The sequence below is a fragment of the Chinchilla lanigera genome, unplaced genomic scaffold (assembly GCF_000276665.1).
Source record: "Chinchilla lanigera isolate Chin_1 unplaced genomic scaffold, ChiLan1.0 scaffold00014, whole genome shotgun sequence".
Classification (NCBI taxonomy): Eukaryota; Metazoa; Chordata; class Mammalia; order Rodentia; family Chinchillidae; genus Chinchilla; species Chinchilla lanigera.
In genome coordinates this window covers 20,453,021-20,478,786 of record NW_004955415.1, presented here as the reverse complement: position 1 = coordinate 20,478,786, position 25,766 = coordinate 20,453,021, and the positions used below count along the sequence as shown (strand labels likewise).

General features: G+C 42.1%; 1 protein-coding gene across 4 annotated transcripts in view; it reads right to left on the bottom strand.

Annotated features, from left to right (window-relative positions):
* Positions 1-25,766, bottom strand: part of Slx4ip (SLX4 interacting protein) — a 162,123-nt gene continuing 136,357 nt past the window's right edge. For all 4 annotated transcript variants that reach the window (XM_005380877.2, XM_013512260.1, XM_013512259.1 and 1 more), the window contains 4 exons: positions 23,193-23,270; positions 20,664-20,752; positions 4,332-4,432; positions 1-3,122 (listed from right to left, as the gene is read on the bottom strand). In XM_005380877.2, coding sequence (XP_005380934.1) covers positions 2,399-3,122; positions 4,332-4,432; positions 20,664-20,752; positions 23,193-23,270 — 992 coding nt within the window. In that variant the 3' untranslated portion in view covers positions 1-2,398. The remainder of the gene's footprint in view (positions 3,123-4,331; positions 4,433-20,663; positions 20,753-23,192; positions 23,271-25,766) is intronic.

Here is a 25,766-nt window from a genome sequence, read left to right as displayed (position 1 = left end):
TCTGCATCCAAGACTTTTATTGAAAGAAAATCATTATACGCACACATATTGGCCTTATCGATTAAGACTAGGTCAACTACTGAAATAAAAGCAGCTCAATAAAACCTCCTCTGCTGATTTCACTTTCAATGTCCCTTCCTAGTTCTAGAGCAGGCAACAGCTTCTGGCAGGGTCACTGTTTTTATTTTATACTCTTCCAGAGAGCAGTTTCTTATCTACCAGTGAGATTACTTGTACCCTCCCTGTTTATAAACTGATCTAATAATTTTTTGTTTAAAATGATTCAATGACACATTGTAAAGAGTATATCTAGAATACTGATCATTCTAACACAGAGGGCCTATGAATACTGATCATTCTAACAGAGAGGGCCACCGTCATCAGTGTTCTACCACTTCTCCACAAGTTTCCATTCTGAACAGTCTACCCCTACTGTACAAGCACAATCAGCTCTGCTGAGGTAGCATTCTGTTGGGCTCACTCTTTGCCTATAGAGTTCTTTGACTGGAGTCAGCTGGGAGTGGGAAGAAAGCTAGGAAGGAAGTGGAAAGGAACCCCCCTGGGGGTGGGGTGGGGAGTAGGACTATGGTGTGGTTCTAGAGGAGGTGGCGAGCCTGAAAGTGCAGGAAAGGGACAAGTTTCTAGGCAGGGCTGGAATCCCAAAGTAACAGACACACAAGGCCAGGCTTTGTGACCACAGTTAAACCTCACAACACAAAATAGTGCCGTGAAGTATGGTGGCCTACGGTTGGACCTCAGCTTACACAGGACATTCAGAGAAAGGAGGTATGGGGGAGGGCATAAGGAGGTGGGAGAAACCACTCATGCACCACAAGCATGAATCTACCCTGTGCCTGTTTTTGTATTATTTTGCGGGTATTTTTTCTGTTAATTTAAACATTTTGGGGACTACACTTGATTTTCCTTTTGCTTAGGGGAGATGCTACTTTAAAGGATCATCTGATGGTAAGCAGAAAAAAAGGTACATTTGGATGGGTAGCCTTTGAATATGGCTTCTTACTTTATAATGAAACAGTGAATCCTTCATTTTTTAAAAATTAGCAACCAAAGCCCGGTATGGAGTGGCTTTACCTAGTCCTCAGATTCTGCTCCATCTCCATCGTGACTGAAAGTAACAAAATTCAGTCTCACTGTCAGATAAAGCCACAAGAAGCCAATCATGAAGATTTCTTTTTGAGGTACTTCCAGGGAATATATTTCAAGTACCTTTCAGAGAATCATGTCTCAGAAACAACTGTGATTTCATTTTTGAAATGTCCAATGTGAACAACTTTGCTGAGAATTTCTCTTTTTCATTGACTTTAACCTTTTCCTAAAAAAACTTCAAAATTACCAGAAGCAAAATAGGGTCCAGATTAACTTTCCAGGCTGACCTCTTAGATTACTTGTCTTTCTGTGGTACCATCGTAAGAGTAGGCTGTATAGTCACAGGGAATTAAACTGCCCAAGAAGCCTTCTAAATGGGAAAATGAAAATTCTGGCCACTGAGCCCCATTGGATTCTGGTCTGTCCTGAACCTATCCAAAATGCTAGAGGTGCAAGGGCATGGACAGAGGCATGCCTGAGCTGCAAGCAAGAGCAAGCCTCTCCCATGTCTTCCCATAATGCTAGGATGAATTACCCACAAACTTCCAGCAATTAGAAGTGTTATAGCTCCCTAGGTGCTTTGGCTGTCCTACTGTAGAACCTGGGAACAGACTGACTCATTCTGAGCCCAGGTATTTTACAAGTTTGAGGGAATCTGAGGATGTGCATGTCCACACGTGGCCCCAGCTGATGAGCTGGAGGCCATGGTAACCAGGCTGAATGAATTAACATGAGGGAGTCTCCCATTAGTCCAGTGGTTCTCAGACTTGAGCATATTTGAGAATGGCCCAGTTTCTCATTCAGCAGGTCTGCATGGGACCCAATACCCAATACCCACATTTTTAATTTGTTACCATGATGCTGGTATTGGGACTACATGCTGAGTACTACAAGTTTATTCTTTCACTAGGCAGAAAATCAACTGTCCCCCACCACAGAACTGCAGTACCATAGTACTGGCCTTATGGCCCCATCACAAGGTCTGCACAGTCATGTGTCAAGAAAGGGCACCTGATTTGTTCTCCATGCAGCCCTTGCACGAATGGTATCCTCCTTGTCAAGATGCATGCCTCTTTGTCATTAAAGTAACTTTTGAAGACAGTTATTAAATGTGACAAGAAAGCAACATTATTAGAACAACCATACAGCCTCCTGGAGGTGACTGCTTGAAAGCTAACCCTAACACAAATCATACTTTTTATTTATGATAATCATTCTAATGAATTCCTTTTCTATCTCAGCATCTGTACACGTGGATCTCTTGTCACAGATCTGGCCACTGCATCCTCAACTACAACTCTGCAATCCTTTGCAATTTCTTTCTTCTTGTGGTTCGGCTGCCCTGAGTTGTAGATAATCTCCCTGTGTTTGTGGCTGAGCTGGTTTGCTGTGCCTGTGTTAGGTTATTTTTCATCAGATGTCTGGAGGAGAGATTTTCCAAAACATGCAACTCTTCCTTAGCCGTGGTTTTTGCCAAATCTTGTTTCAAGAGTAACCCCGGATCTGACAGCTCTGAAGTTGGCAAAACACTGACAGCTGCGCTTTTTTCCACTATTATTTCTCCCGAGATTAATCGGTCACTTCCAAGAGAAACTCTCTTGTGGTGGTCAGAGTCTTCTGCAGAGCCACAGTTCCTGCGTTTCTGTTGTGTTTTGGCTGCCTGTGGACTTTGCTTTGGACCTAGTGATGCTGACTCACAGCTATAGACGGGGCTCCTGCTTAGAAGCCTTGTCTTTAACCGCTCCCCAGGATGAGGTTTTTGCTGGCTGCTAGGGTCTTCTGTTTGAGTCTGATTAACATTTTCCAGCTTTTGAACAGGAAGCCTCCAGCGGCTCTCCACTGCCTTTATGTAATCTTTTGCTTGTCCCATGGCTTCTGAAGGGGGAGTGGATGAGGCGGGATCATCGTCACTTCTCTTTGCTACCACTGAAATCTCCGAGTCACTAGATGTTCCCACAGTGGCCCCGTGGCTCTGAGATTTGCTTGAGACGCTTTTTGTTTTAGTTCTTTTCACACTAAAAAGAACAAGCAGAGATTTTATGCTTCATAAAAATGGCATGGTACCCTCCAGTCCCCGCCCCCACATTTCCTATGCCTGACCAGGGGGCATGGGCTACCTGCCTTCTCCTCACCTCCCCAGCATATCTAGAAAAATCCCATATGCAGTTTAAATACAGACTGAACTAAAGAATAACTTTACATATTCCCATACACTAGGGCATGTTTTGCTTTTCAGCCACTGGGGTCATCAACAGAGTGGTGATGGGCTTCACACTTTAGGACAAACAGGCACTCATTTCAAATAGTAGGGGCCACTATTACTGATGCCTGGACATTTTTTTTTTCTGTGTGCACATGCTCAGATATATCCAAAGCTCAGGTCACATGTACATGAGTATGTACCTGTTTATAATCGTTATTTGTGAGCAGAGAATGATCTCCTGGAGTTTCTCTCAGGCTATTTCAAGGTATTTTTCAAATACAAACCCCCTTTATGTGGTGCTGTGGTTGTTCATCAACCACAAAGGAGTAGGACTCCAGTTAATAGAGCTTGAAGTGCTCTGCCAAAAATTCCAGACAGTCAGCACGAAAGAAAGCACAATCACGGCAGACAAGACAGTGCCAATATATCTATCTATCCATCTATCTGCTCAGGTACTGCATTTATCTCAACCCCTTTTCTACAAGCACACCACAGACAAGGAAAATTTCATTCTGACTGTAAAATAACTGCACAGGAAAAACGACCTTACATTCAGCAAGTTCATGGCCAGAAATTTGTGAATGGTAAGAAACTTCTTTAACCACCAAACTCAGAACATTGAAGCTGGAATATTTATTTAGCACAGAGACTGTAACTATCAGGGGCACAAGGATTATCATAATTACATTAAAGTAGAAATGAGCATTTTAGAAGTGTTTTTTAGATCTGTTGGGAGTCAGCCTGAAATTGTATGAAAGACATCAGCAGCAGGTGCTTTTTATCTTCAAAGAGCTTGTAATTAATTACACCTTGCAACATACCTATGAAGCAAGGACTCCATCCCCACTGTCTCGAGTACGAGAAACAGTCAGAGGGTAGGAAGGGCAAGTGTGCAACCGAGGGCAGGATCAGTACCAGTGGGGCTTTCGTGATTAGGTTCCACGCACTCCTGTTCAATTCTAAACTCTGTCCACCCATACAAGCAGTCAAAAATGAGAAAAAGTAAACACACAGGACCTACATTTCTTTCAGAGCGTTTCTCTTGCGCTTTGCACTGGGAGGAAGTGGACTCTCCGCACACTCAGCAAAATAATCAGACACTCCATGGAGAGCTCTTTCTGTCTACTCCAAAAGATAACAAAGGTTCAACCAGAAATCTATTAGCTGAACGTGAGAGAAAACAGTTACACTTTGAATGCTCACAGATTTATTTTTGTAAAGACTCAATGAAATTGCTTACGGTTACAGGCTATTTTAACTTTGTTATCTAGGACTTTTGGGTACGTTACACCTTCTTTTGGACTGCCAGTCCACACATTCCATACATTAATGTGCACCGTGACCATACAAGACTGTCAAGTGATACCCTAGGCCAGTATTTGATATCTCTGTGCTCTATGCGATGGTGGAAGTCCAGAGTCACTGAGCCTGCCCGCAGCCTGTCTGTGAGAGAACTTGGTGGCAGGACTGGGGATTTAGCTCAGTGGCACAGCACCTGCCTGGCAAGCGCAAGGTCATGAGTTCGATTCCCGGTACCAGAAAAAAACAAAAAAACAAAACAAAAAAACAGAGAACTTGGTGGCACAGTGGGTATCACGCCTTCGTCATCCTAAGCATTTCCCGTATTTTCCCTGCTTATAAAAATAGAAATATGGCCACTTGTATCCCTCAAGACAATATTAAGAGTTAAACATTTTAATATAAATATCTTCAAAATAGGTGTTTGTCATTCTTGCTACTGAAAAACTGTTTTGTTCCTTTCTTATACTAATCACTACCATAGTAATTCATAAATTATCTGCTTATCTACATTTTTACATGCCAACGGAAGTACCATAAGGTTGTAATTATAAAAGGTACAAGTCTCCCAATCTTTGCCAACATTGACACACACATGCTTTTGGAATCTTTTCCTTACATCTAGCAAGTAGACAATTCAGACAAGGTGTTACTTTCTCTTGTTTTCTAAGATACTAAGTATTCTTCCCCATCAAATTACAGTAAGTCCCTGACTTATGAACATTTGAGTTGCAAACTTTTCACAGGTGCACTGTATAAGACTCATTTTGTTGGCTTATGAATAAATCCAAATAATTCTCTTGCAATGGAACGCATTTGTAAGTCGGGGACTTACTGTATAATAAAATTTTTTTGCCACAAGGAACAGTACTGGGAAGTTGTCAGCAGATCCCTGCTTTATTTAGGCTTCTGTAGGAATCAACAGTGGCAGTTCCAGAGACCCTGCTAGGAAGCAGCCATAAGTATTATGTCTGGCTCTCCCCCATGTGGGCAGAACGGGCTTCATCCAATCGCGGCGCACACCTGAGATATGAGGAGCCTTTAGCATGAACAGTGCATGTGGCTTCAGGCCCAGCACATATCATTCAATATCTAGTTATAACCCAAGTTAGTCTTAATGGTTAGTGAGCATTGGTTAGGCTTTATTGGATTATACTGCATTCCAATGCATCTCCTGTTTGGCTTTCTGTTTCCCACAAATTTACTTGCTGACCAAAACAAAGTGATTTAAAAGTTCAATGAGAGAGAGAGAGAGAGAGAGCAAGAGTGAGAGAGACAGACAGACAGAGAGAGAGAGGAAGAGAAAGAGAAAGAGGAGAACGAGAGGGAGCATTGGAGATTTATGTGTGAAACACTTCTAAACATGCCCTATAAGTACAGTAGATTTTCCCTTTAGAACCACACCCTGTAAGTGCTGTATTTTCAGAGCTGAACAATTAACATAAGGAGCATGAGTCAGGCTTTGAACAACTCTGTGGGAACCAGAAAGCCTTTTGCTATTAGGAATGATGTAAATTCCCCAAGGCTGGAAGAAGTCCACAATGGAAGGCAGACAGGGTCATAAATAACAACAATGGATTTGGCCTACACCACATGAGGTATGATGCTGCGATAGTGACACTCTCTTCAAATCTCAGATTGGATTTAACCACTGCCTTTAACTTAGTTTTAAAATCCAGTTTTGAGAGCACTGTGTATTTCCTCTGGGAACTTCAAAGTTCTTTAAGAAACAGAGCAGTCAGCTCTCATCCTAAATTCCTCTGACAACAATGGGGGAAAGGATATAAAGAAAAGGGACAGCAGAAAAGGTGACAGAGTGACAGGAGGAAATGTCCAGTTCAAAAAGTGCAAAACCTGTGACTTAGTTTTCAAAAAAAGAAAAGCCAAAAAGTGGGGTGGGGGGGGGTGAAGAAAGGATAAGGTGGAGTCTCTTGCTTACAAATTAAAACCACATTTGGCAATTTGTTGAAGGAGGCACATTTACATTTGTATGAAGACTGGGTGGGCAGTTCTTCAGGCCTTGAACTGTCAGGTCTCATTAGAAATCTCTTATTCTTACATTTCTAGGGTCATTTCACTCCCTTTTGTCACTAAATCACAGCCTTTGGGCCCACTTCCTCAAGTACTCCTAAGGAAGCAGCTATCACCTGGGAATAGCATTTCCCAAAAGACTTTGTCCTGACTATTATTGAGTCTCACATCTGGCATCAAAACGAAATCTGTGGCTTATCCTGAGGCAAAACTTCAAGGTGCAAATATACAGTGAATGGTGAGAGGGTTGAACGCTGTGTTGGTTTGGGGCTTACTTTGAAAGGGGAACAACATAATACAGGACACATACTTTATATGATTATTTATAAGTCACCCAAGGAACAGTATACAAAAGAGTGCAGGGAATGTGTCCACACACTAAGACCAAGGAATCCAGCTGAGGGCCTGGATCCCACAACAATGTCCTACATGAGTTGAACTGAATACCCAGAGCTCATAACAATGCCTCCCATGAATCCAACTGGAGGCCCAGAGCCCATGACGTCTCATGCAGACCTGTTTCACAGATCTCCTGTGAAACAAAAGGTCAGTGGTGGAATCTACAAAGTCTGTACCAGCAGGAAGAAGGATCTGTGCTAGCAGGCTGAGGGATCTGCACTGGAGCCAGGAAGTGATGCTCAGAAGAACCAGAGCTCCCCCAAAAGGTACCACAGCCATCCTCGACAACAGTGAGGTCCCGAGCTCCTCTGATGATCAGGATGGCTGCGTTCCCATCAGGGAAGCCAATGCAGCAAGCTTTTCCAGGAGGCCGGCAGTGCACCATCTTCCCCTCCGGAACCAGGCAGCTATGCTCAAAGTGAGGACCAGAGCTCTCCAAAGTGAACCGAAGCCATTCTCAGTGCCAGCGAGGTCCCGAGCTCCTCGGAGGATGAAAACAGCCAAGTTCATCAGGAAAGACAGCTCCCCACAGCCTCTCTCAGCTCCCAACAGCCTCTCTCAGCTCCCAACAGCCTGCTTCTTCTTTTCCAGGTCTGCCTCTTATGCTGCTGGCAACAGTCCTCAGGTGGGCCTCCCACACCCAGCACCACAATTACTCAGTTCAGCTGGGGGTTATAAGTTGACCACCAGTTATCAATCTACTACAAACACACACACTCAGGGCTTCCATGGAGTATACCACTATCTTTAGATTATGGGTGAATAATGATTCTGTCACCTTCTACAAGAAATACAGACAACCCCAACACATTCAAAGATGCTGCCAGCCTGCCATGCAAAGTCCGCAGTGGATAGTCCATGGAGGCTCAAGTATTTAAGAACTGGATTAATCAGAGGATCTCTTGGGGCCTTCATAAATGACTGGCAGCTAGCTCTTAACCTAGGCCAAGGAATAAAGTCTGTAAATGTCATTTCCTGCCACTGCGCACTCCTGGCTACCTGTCAGCCCTCAGTCTACCCCTTATTTAAATTATTGACAATAATTGAGAATTTTATATTTAAAACTTTTCATCTACAAAGAATGCCCAAACAGACATAGGTCAAGGCCATTGGTCTAAGAACTCTAGCCTAGGGAGATGGCTTCCCTATCAATTCCGGCAAACCCCAGAGCAAGAGGTCAGCCTCTTCTCTATCTCTGGGCATGCTGTTGAGACCAGTGAATGCATGAAGGCTGAGGCTATCAAAGCACGTTATGGCTTAGATCTGAAAGCCTTGGTCCCCAGTGCAGCTGTGTTCAGAGGTGGGGCAGTTTCTGTTGAGGCTCTAACTTCTTCAAGGGATTAACCTATTGATCCATTCATAGCTTAAGGGGATGCGGGGACTAGTGGGAAGGAAGCAGGTCATTGAGGGCATGTTCTTGAAGAATATTCTCTGCTTACTGCTTGCCACGATGTTCTGCCTCGTCTCAGACCCAGAAATAATAGAGCCAAGTAATCACAGACTGAAACTTCTGAACCTGTGTGTCAAAACAAACCTTTCTTTTTTAAAAGGTATTACAGAGAAACACACAACGTGTCAGAGGTGATGCTGCTGGAAGAATCGAACATCTAAAGGCCATGGGTGTTATTCTGGATATGGTGGTCACAGCATGTGCACAGGTAGCAAAGTGAGCTTCACATAGAACCGGAATGAAGGGCAAGTTCCCTGCATGCATATGGGGAGAGGTCTTAGGCCCTGAGGACAGAGGGCAGAGGGAGTAGGAAGTACACCAGAGGAAGAGATAAGAGAACAGGTATGAGGACCAGTGTGTATTGTCAGTAGGAGGGCAAATCTTTTATGCCTCTGTGTGGTTGGCATATCAAAGCAGGAAGGTGATATGCCTGTGGAAGGTTTTGAGAAGAAAAAATGAGCTGGAAGGTTTATCTTGGTTGCTATAGAGGAATAGAGATGGAGGCAGGGAGACTGGTGATGAGACACACAATGGTCCACTCAGAGATGATAGGTCCTCAAGGATGTGGGCAGTAGAGAGAAAGAAGTGGTTAGATTAAAAATACATTTTGAAGGCAGACTGAAAAGAATGCTAATGGGTTGGATGTGGGGGTGTGGGGAAGAGAAAAGTCAAGAATGATTCCAAAGATTGTGGTTTAAGTAGCTGGGTAAAGCAAGTTGCCTTTTGCCACTGCAGGAAATGCAGCGGGGGCGGGGACAGGATTGGGGAAGGAGAACTGAGAAATCAGCTCCACCCTCATGAATGCGATTAGCTGCTTTCATAAAAGGGCCCTGTGGAGGAAGTCTCCCCGACTTGCCCTGCCGCAGACTTGGAGATGTTACGTAGGCAGTTAAATACAGGTACCCAGCAGTCTCTGCAGCAGACCCGGAGTACGGATGCCTCACAGATGGTGTTTAAAGCCAACAGTGGGTCATGATGAGTTCTATGCAGGGGTGAGTTTGGATGAAAAAAAGAAGTTGAGAAGAGGTAGATTCCAGAAAGGAGACCTGAGGGAACAACCGGTGAGGAAAAAAGAAAATTGGAAAAACTCATACCTTCAGGGTCAAGAGAAGAATGACAGTGAAAAATGAAATGACAATAAAAAGTGACAATTGTGTGGAATGCTGCTGACCACGGGAAACTGACCAGTGGAAGGAAAGTGAGCTTGCCATGAAATGATTTTGAAGTGCTGGGACCCAAGCCTCCTGAGACAAGGTCAAGAGTGAAGTGGAGACATAATGGAGACCAAAAGTCTCCAGCAGAAATACAACGCAAGCTATGCAAGTAACTTGAAATTTTCTGTAGCTCCATTAAAAAAGTAAAAGAAAACTGATGATGCATTATTTAACACTATACAAAAAATATTACCATACATGTAATCAATATGAAAGTATTGAGATATTTCATGCTTAAGTCTGGAGTGTCCTTTATACTTACAGTACATCCTTTCAGACTCACCACATTTTGAATGCTCACTAGCTAAACTGGCCAATGGCTACAGCATTGGCCAGTGGAGGTCTAGATTACACACTGGAAGACTTTTGCAGAAAAATGTGGGCACGCACCAATGTGACCCTCAATACAGCTTGGTGAGGCAGCTTATTATTACTGTTACCACAGCCCAGGGCCGGACGCTGTTGGCCAGGACCTGACTCAACATGGACAAACAACATGCCCTCTATGGGGAAAACCATGTCGCTGGCTCTCTAGCTGCTTTCTGGAGGCCCCAGGACATCAATATTAGTTGAGATTGGAATTTGGGATGGGGGATCCTTGGGGCCATGACTCAGGCCACTGATCTCGCCAATAGCCCTGTGGGTACACTAGGTAATCCCAGCTGTGACCACACAGCTTACCTCTGCTTATGGTCCTTCTAGTACTCCTCATGGCCATGGGTGAAAATCTATGTCAGGAACTAAACTCTTGTTTCAGAATTGCAAAATATCATATGAAGGCAATAAGGGAAGGCAAGAAGCTCTTTGGTGCTATCAGTTCTCTTCAAGGTAGCATTTAATGTAGTAACGTGTACTCTCAGTTTTTATCTTTTGAGAGTTGGATCTGTTCTCTCATGGTTATATATGTGTTTCTTCAGATTTTGTTTTATACATCCCCAAATGAAAATAATAACCCAACCAGAGATTTTAAAAATAAGCAATTCACGGAGCATTCATACATTTATTTGTTCTTAGGGCACACTCAAAATGGTACTGTTTCTCAATCCCTCACCATCCCGTCTACTGGGAACGATACACCAGAGCTGACGGAATCAGGGTGATGAAGAGCACAGGGGACGGTGGGGGCAGTGCAATCTGGGGTCTCCCACTCACTCCTGGCGTGTGTTTCTCAACCCCCTGAAACCTGATTTCTCACCTATATTTCACTAGTGCCTGGGAAACCGAAATGTAATGAGGTAGAGAAAGCACATTTTGGAAACTGGAAAATGTTGAGCAAATATTTGTTACGTTACTCACAAAGAAAACCTGATGCCTTTACAAACTATGTGGAGTTGGTGAAGAGGAAAAGATGCCTTGCTTTTCTAGAGAACTTGCATGGTTCTAAAGGTCCTCTCCCGAACACCTCAGCTGGGCCTCAGTGAGTATTCAGCAGGGACAGTATTGTCACTGTTGGACAGATGAGAAGAATGAGACCTATAGAGTAAGACTGGTCTAAGGCCACACGCTTAGCTCAGGGCACATGGGATCTGGGAAGTTGCCATGTGCACCACTCTCTCCTCTCCGCCCAGTAGCTACACATCCTCTGCTATCATGGTCAGACAGCGAGCTGTGTAAAGAGTACAGAACTTTGGATCCTAAGTCCTGGGTTCCAGTCTCTGCCAGATCACTATTTGGCTGAGATGGTAAACTGATTTATCTTCTGAGTATCAGTTTCCTATTCTATAAAAAAAAGGGAAGGGGTGAAAATAATATCTGTATAGTGGATAGTGATTCATTTCCTGGAAACAATACTGGGATTTTATTCCAAGAATGATATCCGGAACACCCATCCAGTGTCCATGCATTTCAGGAGCCTTGTCTTCATACCTGACTCCAGAAACGGGCCTATGACTCAGTCTAGGAAGGGAAACACGTACAGCTACCAGGACCAACCACCACATACAGGCTGAGAATAAAGTTCGCACCATGGAAAGCAGAGTCAACAGTGGTGAGAAAATGGGTCCTAAGATATGCTTTGTGCTTCTGATCAAGCTGTACCTGACCTCTGGGGACACGAGCCAAAGCTGCCTCATTCTGAGCTGGCCTTCCTGTCTCTTGGATATGAAAAGGTTCAAGACAGATACAATCTCTTCTCCAGTTTGCTGCACTGAATACGCTATTGTGTGTGATAGCATTCTGCAAACACAGTCTTTTGCAAACAAGAAAAGCAAAGTAAAGGTATAATATGTCAGGTTATTTGGGGAGCAAAGAAAGTTACAGCATAATTTTGGAACTACTTTCAATTCTTTGTGACCTGATTATCAAAAGGCAAGAAGAAATTGCTCTTGTATATTAGTGTGGTGCCCAAAGGATTTTAGAAGCCTTGGTGTTGTGAAACATGACATAATGTGAAAGCTGAGTGACAGAGAAGCGGCTGAAGAGAACCTGATGAGAATGACCACACTGTAACATAGCCATACTGCAGAACTGTCTTACAAGTGAGGAAGAAGTTGGCCTTTCCCAAATTTCATCTCTAATCATTCCTTCAATTATTTGATAGTAAGTCAATGAAGTGAAACGAGCAAAACAGGTGGAAAAAAAAGCACAGGACAATGAAAACAAGACAGATAACTCAAGCACATGCCTACAGACTCAAAGGAACTGAGGCAGCAGGGAGTAAAACAAAAGAGGCATCTGATGAATCCCAATGGATTGAAGTTAAATACAATGATGGTGATGATGGACAAGTGTTATGGGGGTGCCATCACTGGTTGGTGAACCTTTTAGAGACTGAGTACTCAAACTGCAACCCAAAACGCACGTAAGTATTGCAAGGTACCAACACTGTAATTAAACCCAAATATGGAGGCTTTAATTTAGAGACAACAGCTCATACAGTAGTATCTTTTGTCTTAAAAGAAAAACACAATTAACACGTGTACATTCAGTTCGCCACCACTGGCATGAGCAAAACATCTGGTATGGGACCAGCACCTGGTAAGTGGGCCTCCATCTGCCCATGCAGCAGGTATGTCCTTCCCTATTTCAGAGAGGAGGAAACTGATACTCTATGAGGCCAAGTTGTTTGCTCAGTTCCCACAGTGAGAGCAAGATTGTGGTTCCACACATCTTTGACCTCCAGTCCCTCCTCTGAGGGCTTCACCTCTCCACCTTCCCATGATAGGACAGGACTCTAGGGGAACTGAAGCCAGGTTTGCTGCTGCTGCTGTCATAGGTGAGTTGGGAATACTCCAGTTTTTATCTTCCAAATAATTTTTAAAGGTTTTATTTTTCTTCTGAATTGATGACTCTGAAACTCTTGCATGCAGATCCAGGAAAGTACCAATAAATAGTTGGAAAGAATGTTAACCCTAAAAATGAAATCAGTGAAAAAAAAATTTGGGAAGTTACTCTGCAGGAAGTACTTGTTTCACAGGGAGTTTCCAGTTTACATTCACCTACTCTTGAGAACCTAAAAATAAATCCTGACCAATCTTATTGTCCACTGTGAATCTTTGGTGCTGGACAAATATGACAAAACTTTGACATTCTGAAGAGTTTATAGGCTTGGGCCAGTGCTTCCAATCTAACAGTTGAATGAAATCTATTTAAAACTGACCAGAAAAACAGAAAAATACACATTTTAAAAAATTTTACAAAACTCATGAATCATAAGCTAATAACTCCTACTTTAAAAGCAGAAAGGAAAGGTCTATGAGAAACAGGAACTTATCCCAGGAGGAGTTGCCCTACTTTAAAAGTATCCTGCCCCTAATGACAAAGCCCTATGGCTGTGACAGGCCAGCGCCTGCACAAGACAGCCAGTCCTGCGGTCTGTGGACCTCTCCTTATATCTCACGTGGCTGAGAATGTGACCTGGACAGGGAGACGAGAAAGGGTGGCAGACATGGCCCAGGCATGCAAGTAATGAGGGGGCCAGAGAGAAGGGAACCCACAGTGGCCCTGGACAAGGGTGAGAAAGAGGCAGAAGCCCAGACAGAAGCCATCGCAGATGACTGTCTCATTTCAAAATTCTGCTCTGAGTTGGCCCACTGCCCAGGACCATGGAAGGAATCACTCTTGCTATTTTCCTTGAATATTGACAGCCAGGCCCCCTCTTTCCAAAACTCACATCTCATGATAGTAACAGCTTTTGTGGCGTAGTCTGGGAACCTCATCCCCAACATGACATCGTTTCCTTGGGAAAATGAGTACTGAATTCTAAATCATCTGTTTGCTAATGAACTTTCCAAACATAAGCCACTCACACGCTGAACTCTGTCTGTGCTATCGTTGTGGGTGTTCTGAGGAACATATGCTTTCAGGAATTCGGGCCTGAGAAGGCTGCTGTCTCCCAAGTCCTTTTACCTTAGAGAAATGACTAGATCTTTCCTCCAAAGCTGTATCTCAACATGAGTCTACTGACAGCCCGTGGAAATGCAAGGTGTTTAGCTGGGTGGTCTGTACTTCCACTGCCTCCTCCTCCTCTGGATACTGATTAACAAGGTTCCCATCACTAACAGGGTAGCTAAACAGGGGTTTCTCACTTTTCTGTATTGCAGTTTTCATAGCTGCAAAAGAAAGCTGAGTCATCAAGTAAAGATAAACAAAAGTGAGGGTGCTGAGCTTCTTGGGAAAATAATACATGCAGGCACAGATACTATCAGATGTTCTCGTGTAAAGTATGGAGGGTAACATGTATACTAATCTGCTAATCTGAGATTAAATTAACTCTTCTCTAGGAATAAGAAAAATCATAATTAATGCTCCTAAGTCATTTTAAAATATATTATTTTACTCGACCATTAAGAAAACTTAGAAAGACTTCCGTGGCAGACAGCACTTTTATTTCTGCTTAACACGTGATGGGACTGATGCTCTGAGAAGCCAAAAATGACTGCTGAGGTCCCCACTGAGGGATGGGACAGGCAGTGGTCAAAGCCAGGTTTTCCTATTGTTCTATTTCTCACCGTGTTTCTCCTAATTAAATCTTTGGTGTAATCAGCCATCATGGAGCAATTTAAGTCTCTGAACACAGGCACATTACAAGCAAAAAGTACAAAGGATTAGAGAGGCCCTCATTCTAACTTATTCTATGTAAGCTCATTTATTTATCCTATCCTACTCTAATTCAGCAAAGGGCAGGTTCCCTTAGGAAACGTGGAACATGAAATATCTCATTCACGAGTACTGATGGCTAAACATTTGGGAGAATTATTAGGAAAGGAAAACAAAATCTCAGCTTATTGTAACAACTGTGTGAGGGACACCTAATTTTTAAAAAGTGATCTCACCCAAGAAATACTTTTTCTTATACTCTGGGTTATCGTCTAGAAAAGTTAACCAATAAAGAACATCCTCATCTGCTACCATCAACATTTTTACTAGGCTCACTCACCTGCCAGCTAACTAAGGGCAGGTGGGGAGGGTGGCTACTACTTGAAAGTCCCCATCCTGTCAAGGAAAACACCTCAACTGTGGCCCCGCTGCTGGTGCCATCCAATCTGTTCCTTAACTATCTGTTTACCATGCACTGCCCTAGGCTTGGCCACAGCTCCCTGAAAAAGATGCAGGCAGGCACCCTTGGGAGGTGGCAGACATGACAAGCATTCTTTAACACTAAACTATGGTCTGATGTAACTGTTCAATGTAGTGCTTAAATATTGTCTCTTGTCAGAAAGTCCCAGTAATTCTCTTACTTTAACCGATGCTATAGCAAGAACTTGGCCCTGTGTAGCTAGGTTATGTCAGCCATTTTCACAGCTTGGCCACAGTGCAAATGAAGTAAAAGGCAAGAAACTCCAATATCCCAGTGAAATCCTCTTGTGAACGGGCTAAAGGAGGCCAGGGCTTATTGCTGTAAATAGAGGCAGCAAGAGCTTGGCTGTCCCTTAAACCTAGAGACCATAATTAATATGATGATTAATTAATAACACACAGAATAAACAGAACCTCCTGTCACAAAATGGAATTCTTTTGTGTAAAAATACAAGAAGAAAATATAAATATTTGCCTGATTTTGAAAAACATTAATAAGCAGATTATCCAAAGCAGAAATTATCATGGAAAATATAAATCTGAGGACCCAGACTCCAACCATGCAGCAATGACCTGTTATTAAAAAGTAAAAGAGAAACTCACTGAAAGTTACTTTCCTTACTATATAAGGAGGTTTTGTACAGTAAGGAATTTGTGAAACACAAAAATGTCAATAGAAAAATGAACACCAATTCATAATTCACAAATGCATAGGGTCCTAGTTAAAAAAAATACGCACTGACCTCAGTTATTAAGCATGAAGTAAGGAGAGATATGATTATATCAGTAACAGAGGTTATCTCTGTGCTGGGAGTTGTAGATCCTTTTTTCCCCTCTGTGTATATCTGAATTTAAATCTTTCTGTGCAATGAACATGTACAATTTTGGCAATCAGTTATTAAGAACTAAGTTCAGAGAGTCATGGAAAATGAGAAATATAGTAATAGCCTTTCCCCCCTCAGAACTTTTCCTGTACTCCACGAGTCTCTTCTTAATGGCTTGTGTGGAATTCACCACTAGCACTGTCTCAGAAATACAGCAAGAAAGGAGGATAGATTTTTATATCATGAATAACCTGGAAAAGTCACCCAGTACTTCTTTAAATGTTTTAGTATGAATGAAGGACTTTTTGAATGAACTCATTTACACCTAAGCAAAAGTTCATTTATGAAAATTAAAGCATTTTGTCAAGATATGGAAGTCAGTGCATAAATTGTTAAGAAGTTTATTTCTTCTGCTTTAAAAACATTAAGGCCTAAAATCTTTCCTTTTAACTTTTACTTACCTTTCCTAATATAAAACTTTACCCTAAATGTTTTCATCACAATTTTTAAATGTAACAATAAAGCTCTTACTTGTACTAATCATTTTATAGTTTATATTTAGCTACATTTTCATCCGCTTCCTGATAGAAATTCCCAGAGAAAGGACTTTTGAGATGATCCTGTACCTTTCCCCCTTGATTGAGGACTAAGGTCTACAGAGGTTGGATTACATACAACTGAGGAATACAACAGCCAAGCTAAAAATAACCCAGGTAATTTACTGCTTGAGACTAATTTTCACTTCAGTCTTATTATATAGGAGATTTTGAAATGTTAAATAGTCCCCTGACTTAAGGGAAGCGGTCAATTTAGTGCTTAAATGTTTCCGATTAGGAAGTCTCCCACTAGTCATCCTACCTAGTGGATGCTATAGCAAAGACCCAGCCCCGTGTGCCTGGTTAGGTCTGCAGACCACAGAGTGACCACAACTCAGATGGAGCATTAGCAGACAACCCAAATACCTTAATGTACACATCTACTTGTATGCAGCACTAGTGCTACATGTCATATTTCAATTTCCAAAAAGATCACTGCCTTTTGACAGGGTAGGTACAAAAGAAAGAAAGCAGGTCCAGACTTTTGGTCTTGCTTTGGGAATGGCAGAAAGGATCTGAACAGTAAGGACATGGCTGCAGGAAGGAGACTTCCTTAGGAAAAATGCCGGTTTTGGTTGAGCTCTATTTTTAGGTCACTAGGAAACCTTTCGGTAGTTTGATCTGGCAGACTATAAGCTCTTTGAGGACAAAGGCACTTTCTCATTGTTCTTTGTTTTCTCAGGGTCTGGGAGGTTTCCTGGCACACAGCGGCACTCAGCAAATTATGTGAAACGTGAGGGCAGACCAGATGGGAAAGGTAATCTCCAGAGAACAGGGATGGCTGGGATTAACATACAATGCGATGGGAGCTCCGCACTGGCCCTGGATTGGCCTACAGATATACGAGAGTTCTGTGGCTATTTTTACAACTTTAATAAAGGAATAATAAAAATAAATTAATTTTACATTTCCTGAAAGCTGCAGAACTATATGTCTGAGAAAGAAGTCTTACAGACTTCAGTTCGTAAAAAAGAAAATATTGTTGGAATGGAACGTAACTGAGTATAGTAAAACTTTATGTTTTTCTTCTTAGGGAAAAAAAGGTGAAGAAGAACAGAGAAGAAACAACTGAAGGTAAAAACTCTCAAAAAGACTCCCCAGCTCCACATCGAGCAATAGGTTAAAAGCTGAGGCTGCAAGGGTTTTGAGATTTCTTATGAGAAACTGTAGTAAGAAAAATACAATGAGTCATATCATAATAATGCCCTTTCTTCCCAAAGTACACATCACAATTCCCACATCCCCAGCACATGGGCACTCAGTGCAGAGCTTTTGGAACATGGAGGATCTCCCTGTACCAAGGTCTCTGAGTGGACGGAGGAACATGGACAGCAGAACAGACCTCCCGGGTGTGGCCTGGAAAGGGGACCCTGTGGCTGCACATGCTCTGCCCTGCCTGGGAGGGAGACTTTTCCTTTGTATGGTCTGATTCGGGATAGCAGTTCTTCTGTGCATCCACTTTTATGGGCTGGGGAGCATGTGCAGCTGCTTCCCTGTCTGCAAGAATCTCTTCCCTGCAGTGCCGTTTTGAAGAGATGCTCCCAGATTTCCTAACAAATTGTCACTGAAGATGCTCATGATCCAATTGATGGGAAAGGGAAAGGATGACAGAGAAGCAATCTGTCCCTTTTCAGGGCTACAGCAAAAGTAAGACACATGGATTGCTGCTCAGGTATTAGCTCACTCCTGTGGGCAGACAAGAGTGAGTGCAGTAAACAATTATAGGACAGTAACGTAAGTTCACTACCAATAAAGCTACTTGGGGAGCCAAGTTCCCAGGCCTTGCCCACTTAGAAGTTCCCTGAGAATTACTACCGAGAGAGTGGGACGGATCCTGCCCTCTGTGGAATATCAATGTAAACTGACAAAGGAATTCAAGGCTTGAAGGAAGTTCAAGGAATACTCAGGGGAGCGTGAGATCAAGGGCTCTGGGCATTTGAAGTACATCAGGAGGAGTAGGAATGCCTTCTCCGGGCAGAAGGCAGTTCTGGGAGGAAGGATTGTTTATTGATCCTTAAATAACCAAGCCAGGCAGGCTCTGCAGAGGTCGAATATCAGTGAGGATTAAGCTCCAAGACATTTCTGGTGGGAGGATAGTGTAGCTGGCTTGATGGGCAATTTGTGGAAAGGGCCCTTCCTTGACCTGGGTGTTTTGCAGCTTCCAGGGACAAGGAGCTTGAGGAAGTGGTGGGTGAGGAGGGCGTGTTCGTAAGAGCAGGTGAGGGTGAGGGGGCCTTACCTCTGGCGAAGGCGCTGATCAGCCGTGTGCACTATGTTGTGGGTGGTGTGTTGCTGGGGAAGTGTGTAGGTGGAGGGAAAGCCAGAGTTGGGCAAAACGAGCAACTGAAGACACAGAAGTAACCACAACCAAAAAGAACCACTCACAACGAATTCGTGATGTCAATGACATCTTTCTTACAAGCTGATATGGTTAATACTGATCATATTACAGTTAAAAATCAGAATATTTTTAAGATAAGGATACTGAACTCTCTCACGTAAAAGGCTTAGACTGTTCAATTTTGCAGAATGATAATTCTCAACATTTAGGAAGTTCTCCAGATTGTGGGATTTATATAACAGCAGCTATAGAAAACTTACATCTGTATAAATACCACAGCCCCTAAGGAGGATAATATTTCATTTGTATTGAGATGTTTTCACTCTCCCTTAATAATTTAAGATACTAGGTATTAATATTACATATCACATGTGAGATCTAATTTCTCCTGTATCCCATCTGAAAGCAGTATTACTTTCCGGTACAGTTAATTGTTGTTTTCTTAAATCATAGATCTATTTCTGTGCTCTAAAATCAGTTAAAAGATATTACATAAAAGTTATATGTCAACAGCATTACTGCTTCAACATTTATTAACTTGATAGGATAACTTAGTGTCCTGGAAATATCTCAAAGGATAAACTTTTAATAATTTTTGCTAAATTTACTACATTTGTTTCATTTAGTGTACATATGTAGCATTTTTAATGGGCAGAGAAGAGAAAATATATGGATCATAATGGCTTTTCTAAAGGGGTTCTCTGCTCAAAATCAATCAATCTAAATGTAAATATGAGATTTTTGCTCTTAATTTTTCCTGGGTCCTTATTCCCTCTTAACATCTTTGAAACACTCATTTTCTTATATATTTATTTAAGATGAGATAAGAAGCTGGTTTTAGAGTATGTGGGCCAAATTTCAAATGAATTAAAAAATAATAAACATTAGGGATAATCTAATATTGCCATACATTATTTTACAACAATAATAATCATGTCATACTTCATGGCTGTGTGAATATTTGCTATTTTTTTTCCTATTTGTCAAAGTTTTAAGTTATATGTCCAAAAAACATTAAAAAGTTTGTGCAGAGGTAAGCAGTTTGGACTATGACTGCAACAAGACACACATATACACAATGAGCGCACCGCCAAAGTCTGACATGAGCTATACCGCTTTGAGTAAGGTTTTTGCTTTTATCTGAGTAGAGAACTCCAATGACAGAGAAACAGGCCCTAAAGCAGCTCGGCATGGGGATATGTGTGTGTGTGAATATGAACCCTAGCAACTATGAAATAATACACTGGGGAGAAGTACTAGTTCCCATGAAAGTTTTTGTGATTCACCACCATGGAATAAAATGCTAAAGTCACTGACCCCAATGAAAACTTCCACTGGAAACATGTGGATTTTGCTTTACTTCATTTTAATATGACCATAAGTACCATCATGGTCTTTGTGTTGTGCTGCTTTCTCATTTAAAACTGGAAGTGAAAAGATACTGCTGATCAAACTAAATATTTAAGGCATCTTTGGGGAAAAAATAAACAACAACAACAAAAAAAAAACCCTGAATGCATCAGATAATCAGTATGAGCACACAAGTTAGGTAAGACATTTTGGTTCCGTAAGCATGCACTGAGTATTCCACAGCTAAAGGACAGCCACAGACAGTTCTTTCCCATTTTTTACAGTAACCCAGCACCTAAACTCATTGGTTTACTGAATTTTTTCATACATACCAGTTCTTCTTTCTCATTTGCCAAGATACCAGGACTGGCTGCAAGCTGACTAATGCAGACCACAAATCGGTCAGGGAATACCCGGAGTTCTGTACAAAATGAAGAAAATCAAGTTACTGTGAAGGTATCAAGTGAACTGTGAACATAAATGTGTTTATTCCCAGATTTCTCTGTCCATTTCACACCGTGCGTGCAGTATGCACATGGACGTAAGCCATGTGTCTCCGCCCCCTCCTTCCCTCCTTCCAGTGTTTGCTGTCAGTACACAGCATGGGCTGTGTACCAGGCAGCGCCTCTGCAGCTCACTGTGTGTCCACTCGCCCTTCCCGTTTAGAAGTCATATTTGAGAAACAGAGCCACTGTTTTCTAATGAGGGCAGACTTATAAAAAGGAAGAGTGTTAGATAAAAAAAATATGAAAAGGGATCCACCAGCCTTTCTCCAGTTGGTTTATTATCATCTCCCTGGGTGGCTGGCCTTAGCACTGTCCCCTACACTACAGGGCAAACTCCCAAGCTTGAACTGGTTCTGAAAACAGCAGCTTCTCTTAGGAGTTAGTGATCAGACAACTAAGGGAATGGTTAAATATCCAACAGTGGAGATGATAAAGCTACACCACAGTCAATAATGATCTACTATTGCAGCCTCTTAAAACCAAAGCCACTGGTTTTCGAGTGGGAAAGGCTACATGAATCACAGAACGGGACTCAACAGTCAACAAAGGGAACACAAACAGCAGCAGCACCGTCTGGGTCTGCCCTCAGATGCTTCACCCATCAGTTATCTGTCAGCCTCCACCCAGGGCGGGGTGATGTTCCAGTACTGAGTGCTGTGTAGTGGATGTTAACAGTATCTATTTGGGGTTGGTGGGGAGGACCCTCCCCTCCTTTCTTAATACCTGGTGTGCTGGAGGAGTATCTCTGTAACACATATGTATACTATTTGTTTTTTCTAAAAAGAAAACTTCCCTTTACATATGATCAGTTTTTTAAGGATATGGCTATTACGAATTGGGTAAATGAATCTTTTTACAGACCCTGCACACAGGGTCCCTGAGTTGACAATGTGTCTCAGTTTGGTACACTGGGAAGCCAAGCACAAGGTGGGAGTTATGCAGACAATTTCAACACAGTTAGCTCCTTACATCACTCTGCTACATTAAATTATACCAAAAGGCCTAAAGAGCTGATGTTCTAGTAGCAGCTCTCTCCAGATCCCTGGGCTTACTGCTGTTGCCTCAGGGGTCACTCTCCCTATTCTAATTCACACTACCTAGCACACAGCTTGCGGGTCCTAAAAAACAGCTGCCCTCATCCTGCTCAAAGCCAGTCAAGGCTCCCCAGACTCCCTGACCAGGGACCAAACTACTGGTCTGATCTGACTCCGGACTCATCCCTCTTATTCAAGCTCTCATTTTCAGGTGGAGGCCTGGGTCTAAACTCTGACCGCTGCCTCATGGATAGTACATCTGGCTTGGTGAATACAGATAGCTTTTGAAAAGCCAGAATAAAATTACCAAGCAGTTAATATTATTCATAACTTCCTAAAATATGTTATTGAGATACATGGTAAGTACTCTGTGTCTTACTTTATGGAAAGTGAAACTGAGCCACAGAATTCATCATCTCTACCCCACAAGGAGCAAACTGAAATGTTCATTAAACTGTCAGAATTCAAAATTACCAGTTTCATCAAATAATTCTTCTGTTTTGTATTGCTGGTTTTTTTCTCTGAAAAATAAGGATGGCAGACTTTGAACATTTTGATGACAGGTATTGTATTACTAGAAAGCTATTTCTGTTTAGGTCATAATTATGGGTTGTATTATTTTAATATTTAAATAATTAGGCAATGGCAATCCCTACCAGTGAGGGTAGTTAAAAGGTATTTTAACAGATACAAGGATAGCTGGCTTATTTTACTACTAGATGTACACAAAGTGGAAGGTCCCTAACAGCGTAGTGTATGTAAGTGACACTGGGGGTTAAGGAAGCAGACAAGCTGAAAAGCTCACAAGCAAACCTCTATAGAGTTAATTTTTAAAGTCCCTGTTTCATGTCTTAAACATATACTGACCCTATCCAAGGAAACTGAGCTACGTTTTCCTTCATCAGATCTAGTTGGAGAACAGTCATTAGTTTCTGACTATGGTTGTTGGCGACACAAGTTTGACATCATCTCTCAGATGACATCCCGACTTGGTAAAATGAGAGATGGGAACTGACCTTGTCACACCTACGGAGGGCTCTGGTGGCTCTGGGCTGGGAAAGTGCTTTCCCTTGTGCACACCTGCTCCCCATCCCACAGCCTTGGTGAGCACTGACTATCATGGAATGATTCAGAGTTCAGTGTGCTCAGCGCAGGCAGTATCCTCAGGCAGTAAACACAGTATGGGGGGAGGAATCACAAATGTTTGGAAATACTCAGTGACAGGAATACAGAGAAGAATTTCTGTGCCTTTATTTTCATCCCTTTTCTACGGTCAGTGCACTGTGTGAAATGCTGGATGGTCCAAGAAACAGCTTCTTACTAGTATTCTGTGAGCTCCCAATGCAGTGAAGGCGAATCCCCCTCTTGAGGAAATAGGCAGTGATGTGATATCCATAGCCTGTGAAGTGAAAGGAACATTGTTATAGTATACATAAGCTTGTTTGTCACTGAGGCCAAGCTCAGATCCTTCCATTAAATATGTATTCAATAATTATTTAACAGTAGCTATTTAACAAGTGAAGGAATAAAAGAATCAACCGAGAGCTTTCACCTGAGAGGAAGGGATGAACATTATTATCCTGGCTCTCCCAGGAGTGTGGCCACAACACCTGGCAGAGTCTCTAGTCCCTGAAAGGGTTCAGTCACATCATCTGCAAAGTGAGATAAATGGGGGGGGGGACTAACATATCTGAAAATTGGGGCTCTCAGATGGGACAAAGAGCTCAGTGTGAACTAATACATAGAACCTGGCCACCTTCTGATAGTCCTTGTTCATCAGCACAAACGACAGTATTTTGCCTGTAAACAGGTTCTTCCCTAATTCCCTGATTCAAGGACAGCCAGTCTTTTAACAAGATGAAAAGAAACACAGCAGAAGTAAAAAAAAAAGTTGGCAAGTACATGAGACAATGGGAATTTCCCTGTGCTGGTAAGACCAGTACAAATTTAACAACATACTTACGTCTATAAAGCCGAATTTATATGTGCATAATAGCATTCTTCACAATATACCAGAACTGATATAAAGATTCTCCAACAGCAGAACTTTTAAAAAATGGGGATATATACACAGTGAAATATTACACTGCCCTTAAAAATACAAATGCACTATGACTACAGGTAGTAATAAAATAAGTGATACAAACATAATGTTAAATTAAAGAGGCCTGTCCAAAGGAGTAAATCTCACTTGTGAAAAGAGACAATGCCACTGAGCTTACAGGGTAGTAAGAGAACTTCAGATAATTCATAGTACTAACCTAATGCCTTCACCTCTCTTTTTCAGGGTCCCCCACCCCCAGGAAGATCAAGTCAAAGCGTTCCCAGTTAACATACTCAAGTACCAAGTAGCAGAACCAGAAGGAAAAGCCTCAGCAGAGGGGGATGAGGGTCTCTAGGTGCTGAGATGCCAGGAAGTTGCTAAGCCTCTGAGGCGTTATTTTACCCATGAAATCAGAAGGGCTAAGAGTTGGGAGAGGTGATCTTGAAGACCTCTAGACCATCTCTAGGGAAACCCAAGTCCTCCTATCCTTGCAAAGTCCATGACAATGACTGTCCCAAAATTGTGGGGGCTGGGGATTTAGCTCAGCTGCAAAGCGCCTGCCTGGCAAGTGCAAGGTCATGAGTTCGATTCCTGGTACCGGACAAAAAACAAAAACAAAACAAAAACCAAAATTGTGCCCTTGGAATACAATTAAAGAAGCTTTCACTTGTACTTCCAGTATCCTTCCGACACCCTTGCAGAGGCCCAGGACATCAGTGAACACACACTCCCTGCACTGTCTCAATAAGCAGAGGCCGTGACAGCACAACTGCTTTAGTCACGCAGATTGTGAAAGAACTGAAAGGATAATCTCTAGATTTACTGAGATGAAATATATTTTTTCTCAATACACTTGAAAATAGATTGCATTTCAGTCATGTGGCTTTCTTCTGCTCAAACCTTAAGCAAAATATGCACACACTGGTATTACTCTGAGTGCTTTTCAACAAACATTTCATTCCTTAGGCCAGTGAGAGGTGGAAGTCCCTTCTACATCTGTTTATTTGTCCTGCTGCTGGGCAGGGGTAGTTTGTAAGAGAGGAACCCTTAGGGATTTGGAACTCACAGACACAGCAACATTTAGAAGTTATTCTTCATGTAACTGTGAGTCTTCCAAAAAATGGAACAAAAAAGTACAGTTATCTAATGAACAATAAAGTCCCCAAATGACAACTTTTTCTTTTGTTTTTGTTTTTTTTTTTTTTTTGGTTTTTCTCTGGTACCGGGAACTGAACTCACGACCTTGCTCTTGCCAGGCAGGCGCTTTTGCCGCTGAGCTAAATCCCCAGCCCGAAATGACAACTTTTTCTATAGAAAGAAAGTTGTATAAGGCAGATCCCAAGTGATTTGTTGCTGAAATTACTAGAAGAACTGAGTTTATTAAAACCTAACCCCCTACATCTGTATCCTCCACAAGATAAGATTACGTTAAAGGAATCCTTCCTAAACTGGCATCTTGTTATTAGGGGTTTCACTGAAAAACTTGGGCTAATGGCACCTATAAGCAAAAGGGCAAGTTTAACATGTTAAAAGAGATTTGCACCTGCTTAGTTCAAATTCCACTGATCATATGAAAGTTGACTGTTTAAAGAGGAACTTGAAGAGAGATTAAACACCAAAGGTACTTTGCCAGTTCTTATGACAAACTAAATTTGATATATAAACAGACAATTACTGCTGCTGAAACATACACAATTGAAATGCTTTACACAGAGATGTAGTTCATTTATCCATAGATAACGAGCAGTGATAAAGAAACATTCTTACCTTTGCTGTTAATGAATCAGGCTTTACAGGGTTCAAGAGGCCACTGAGATTTTTGTATATGGCTGGGGCTAAGGCAAAGTTCTA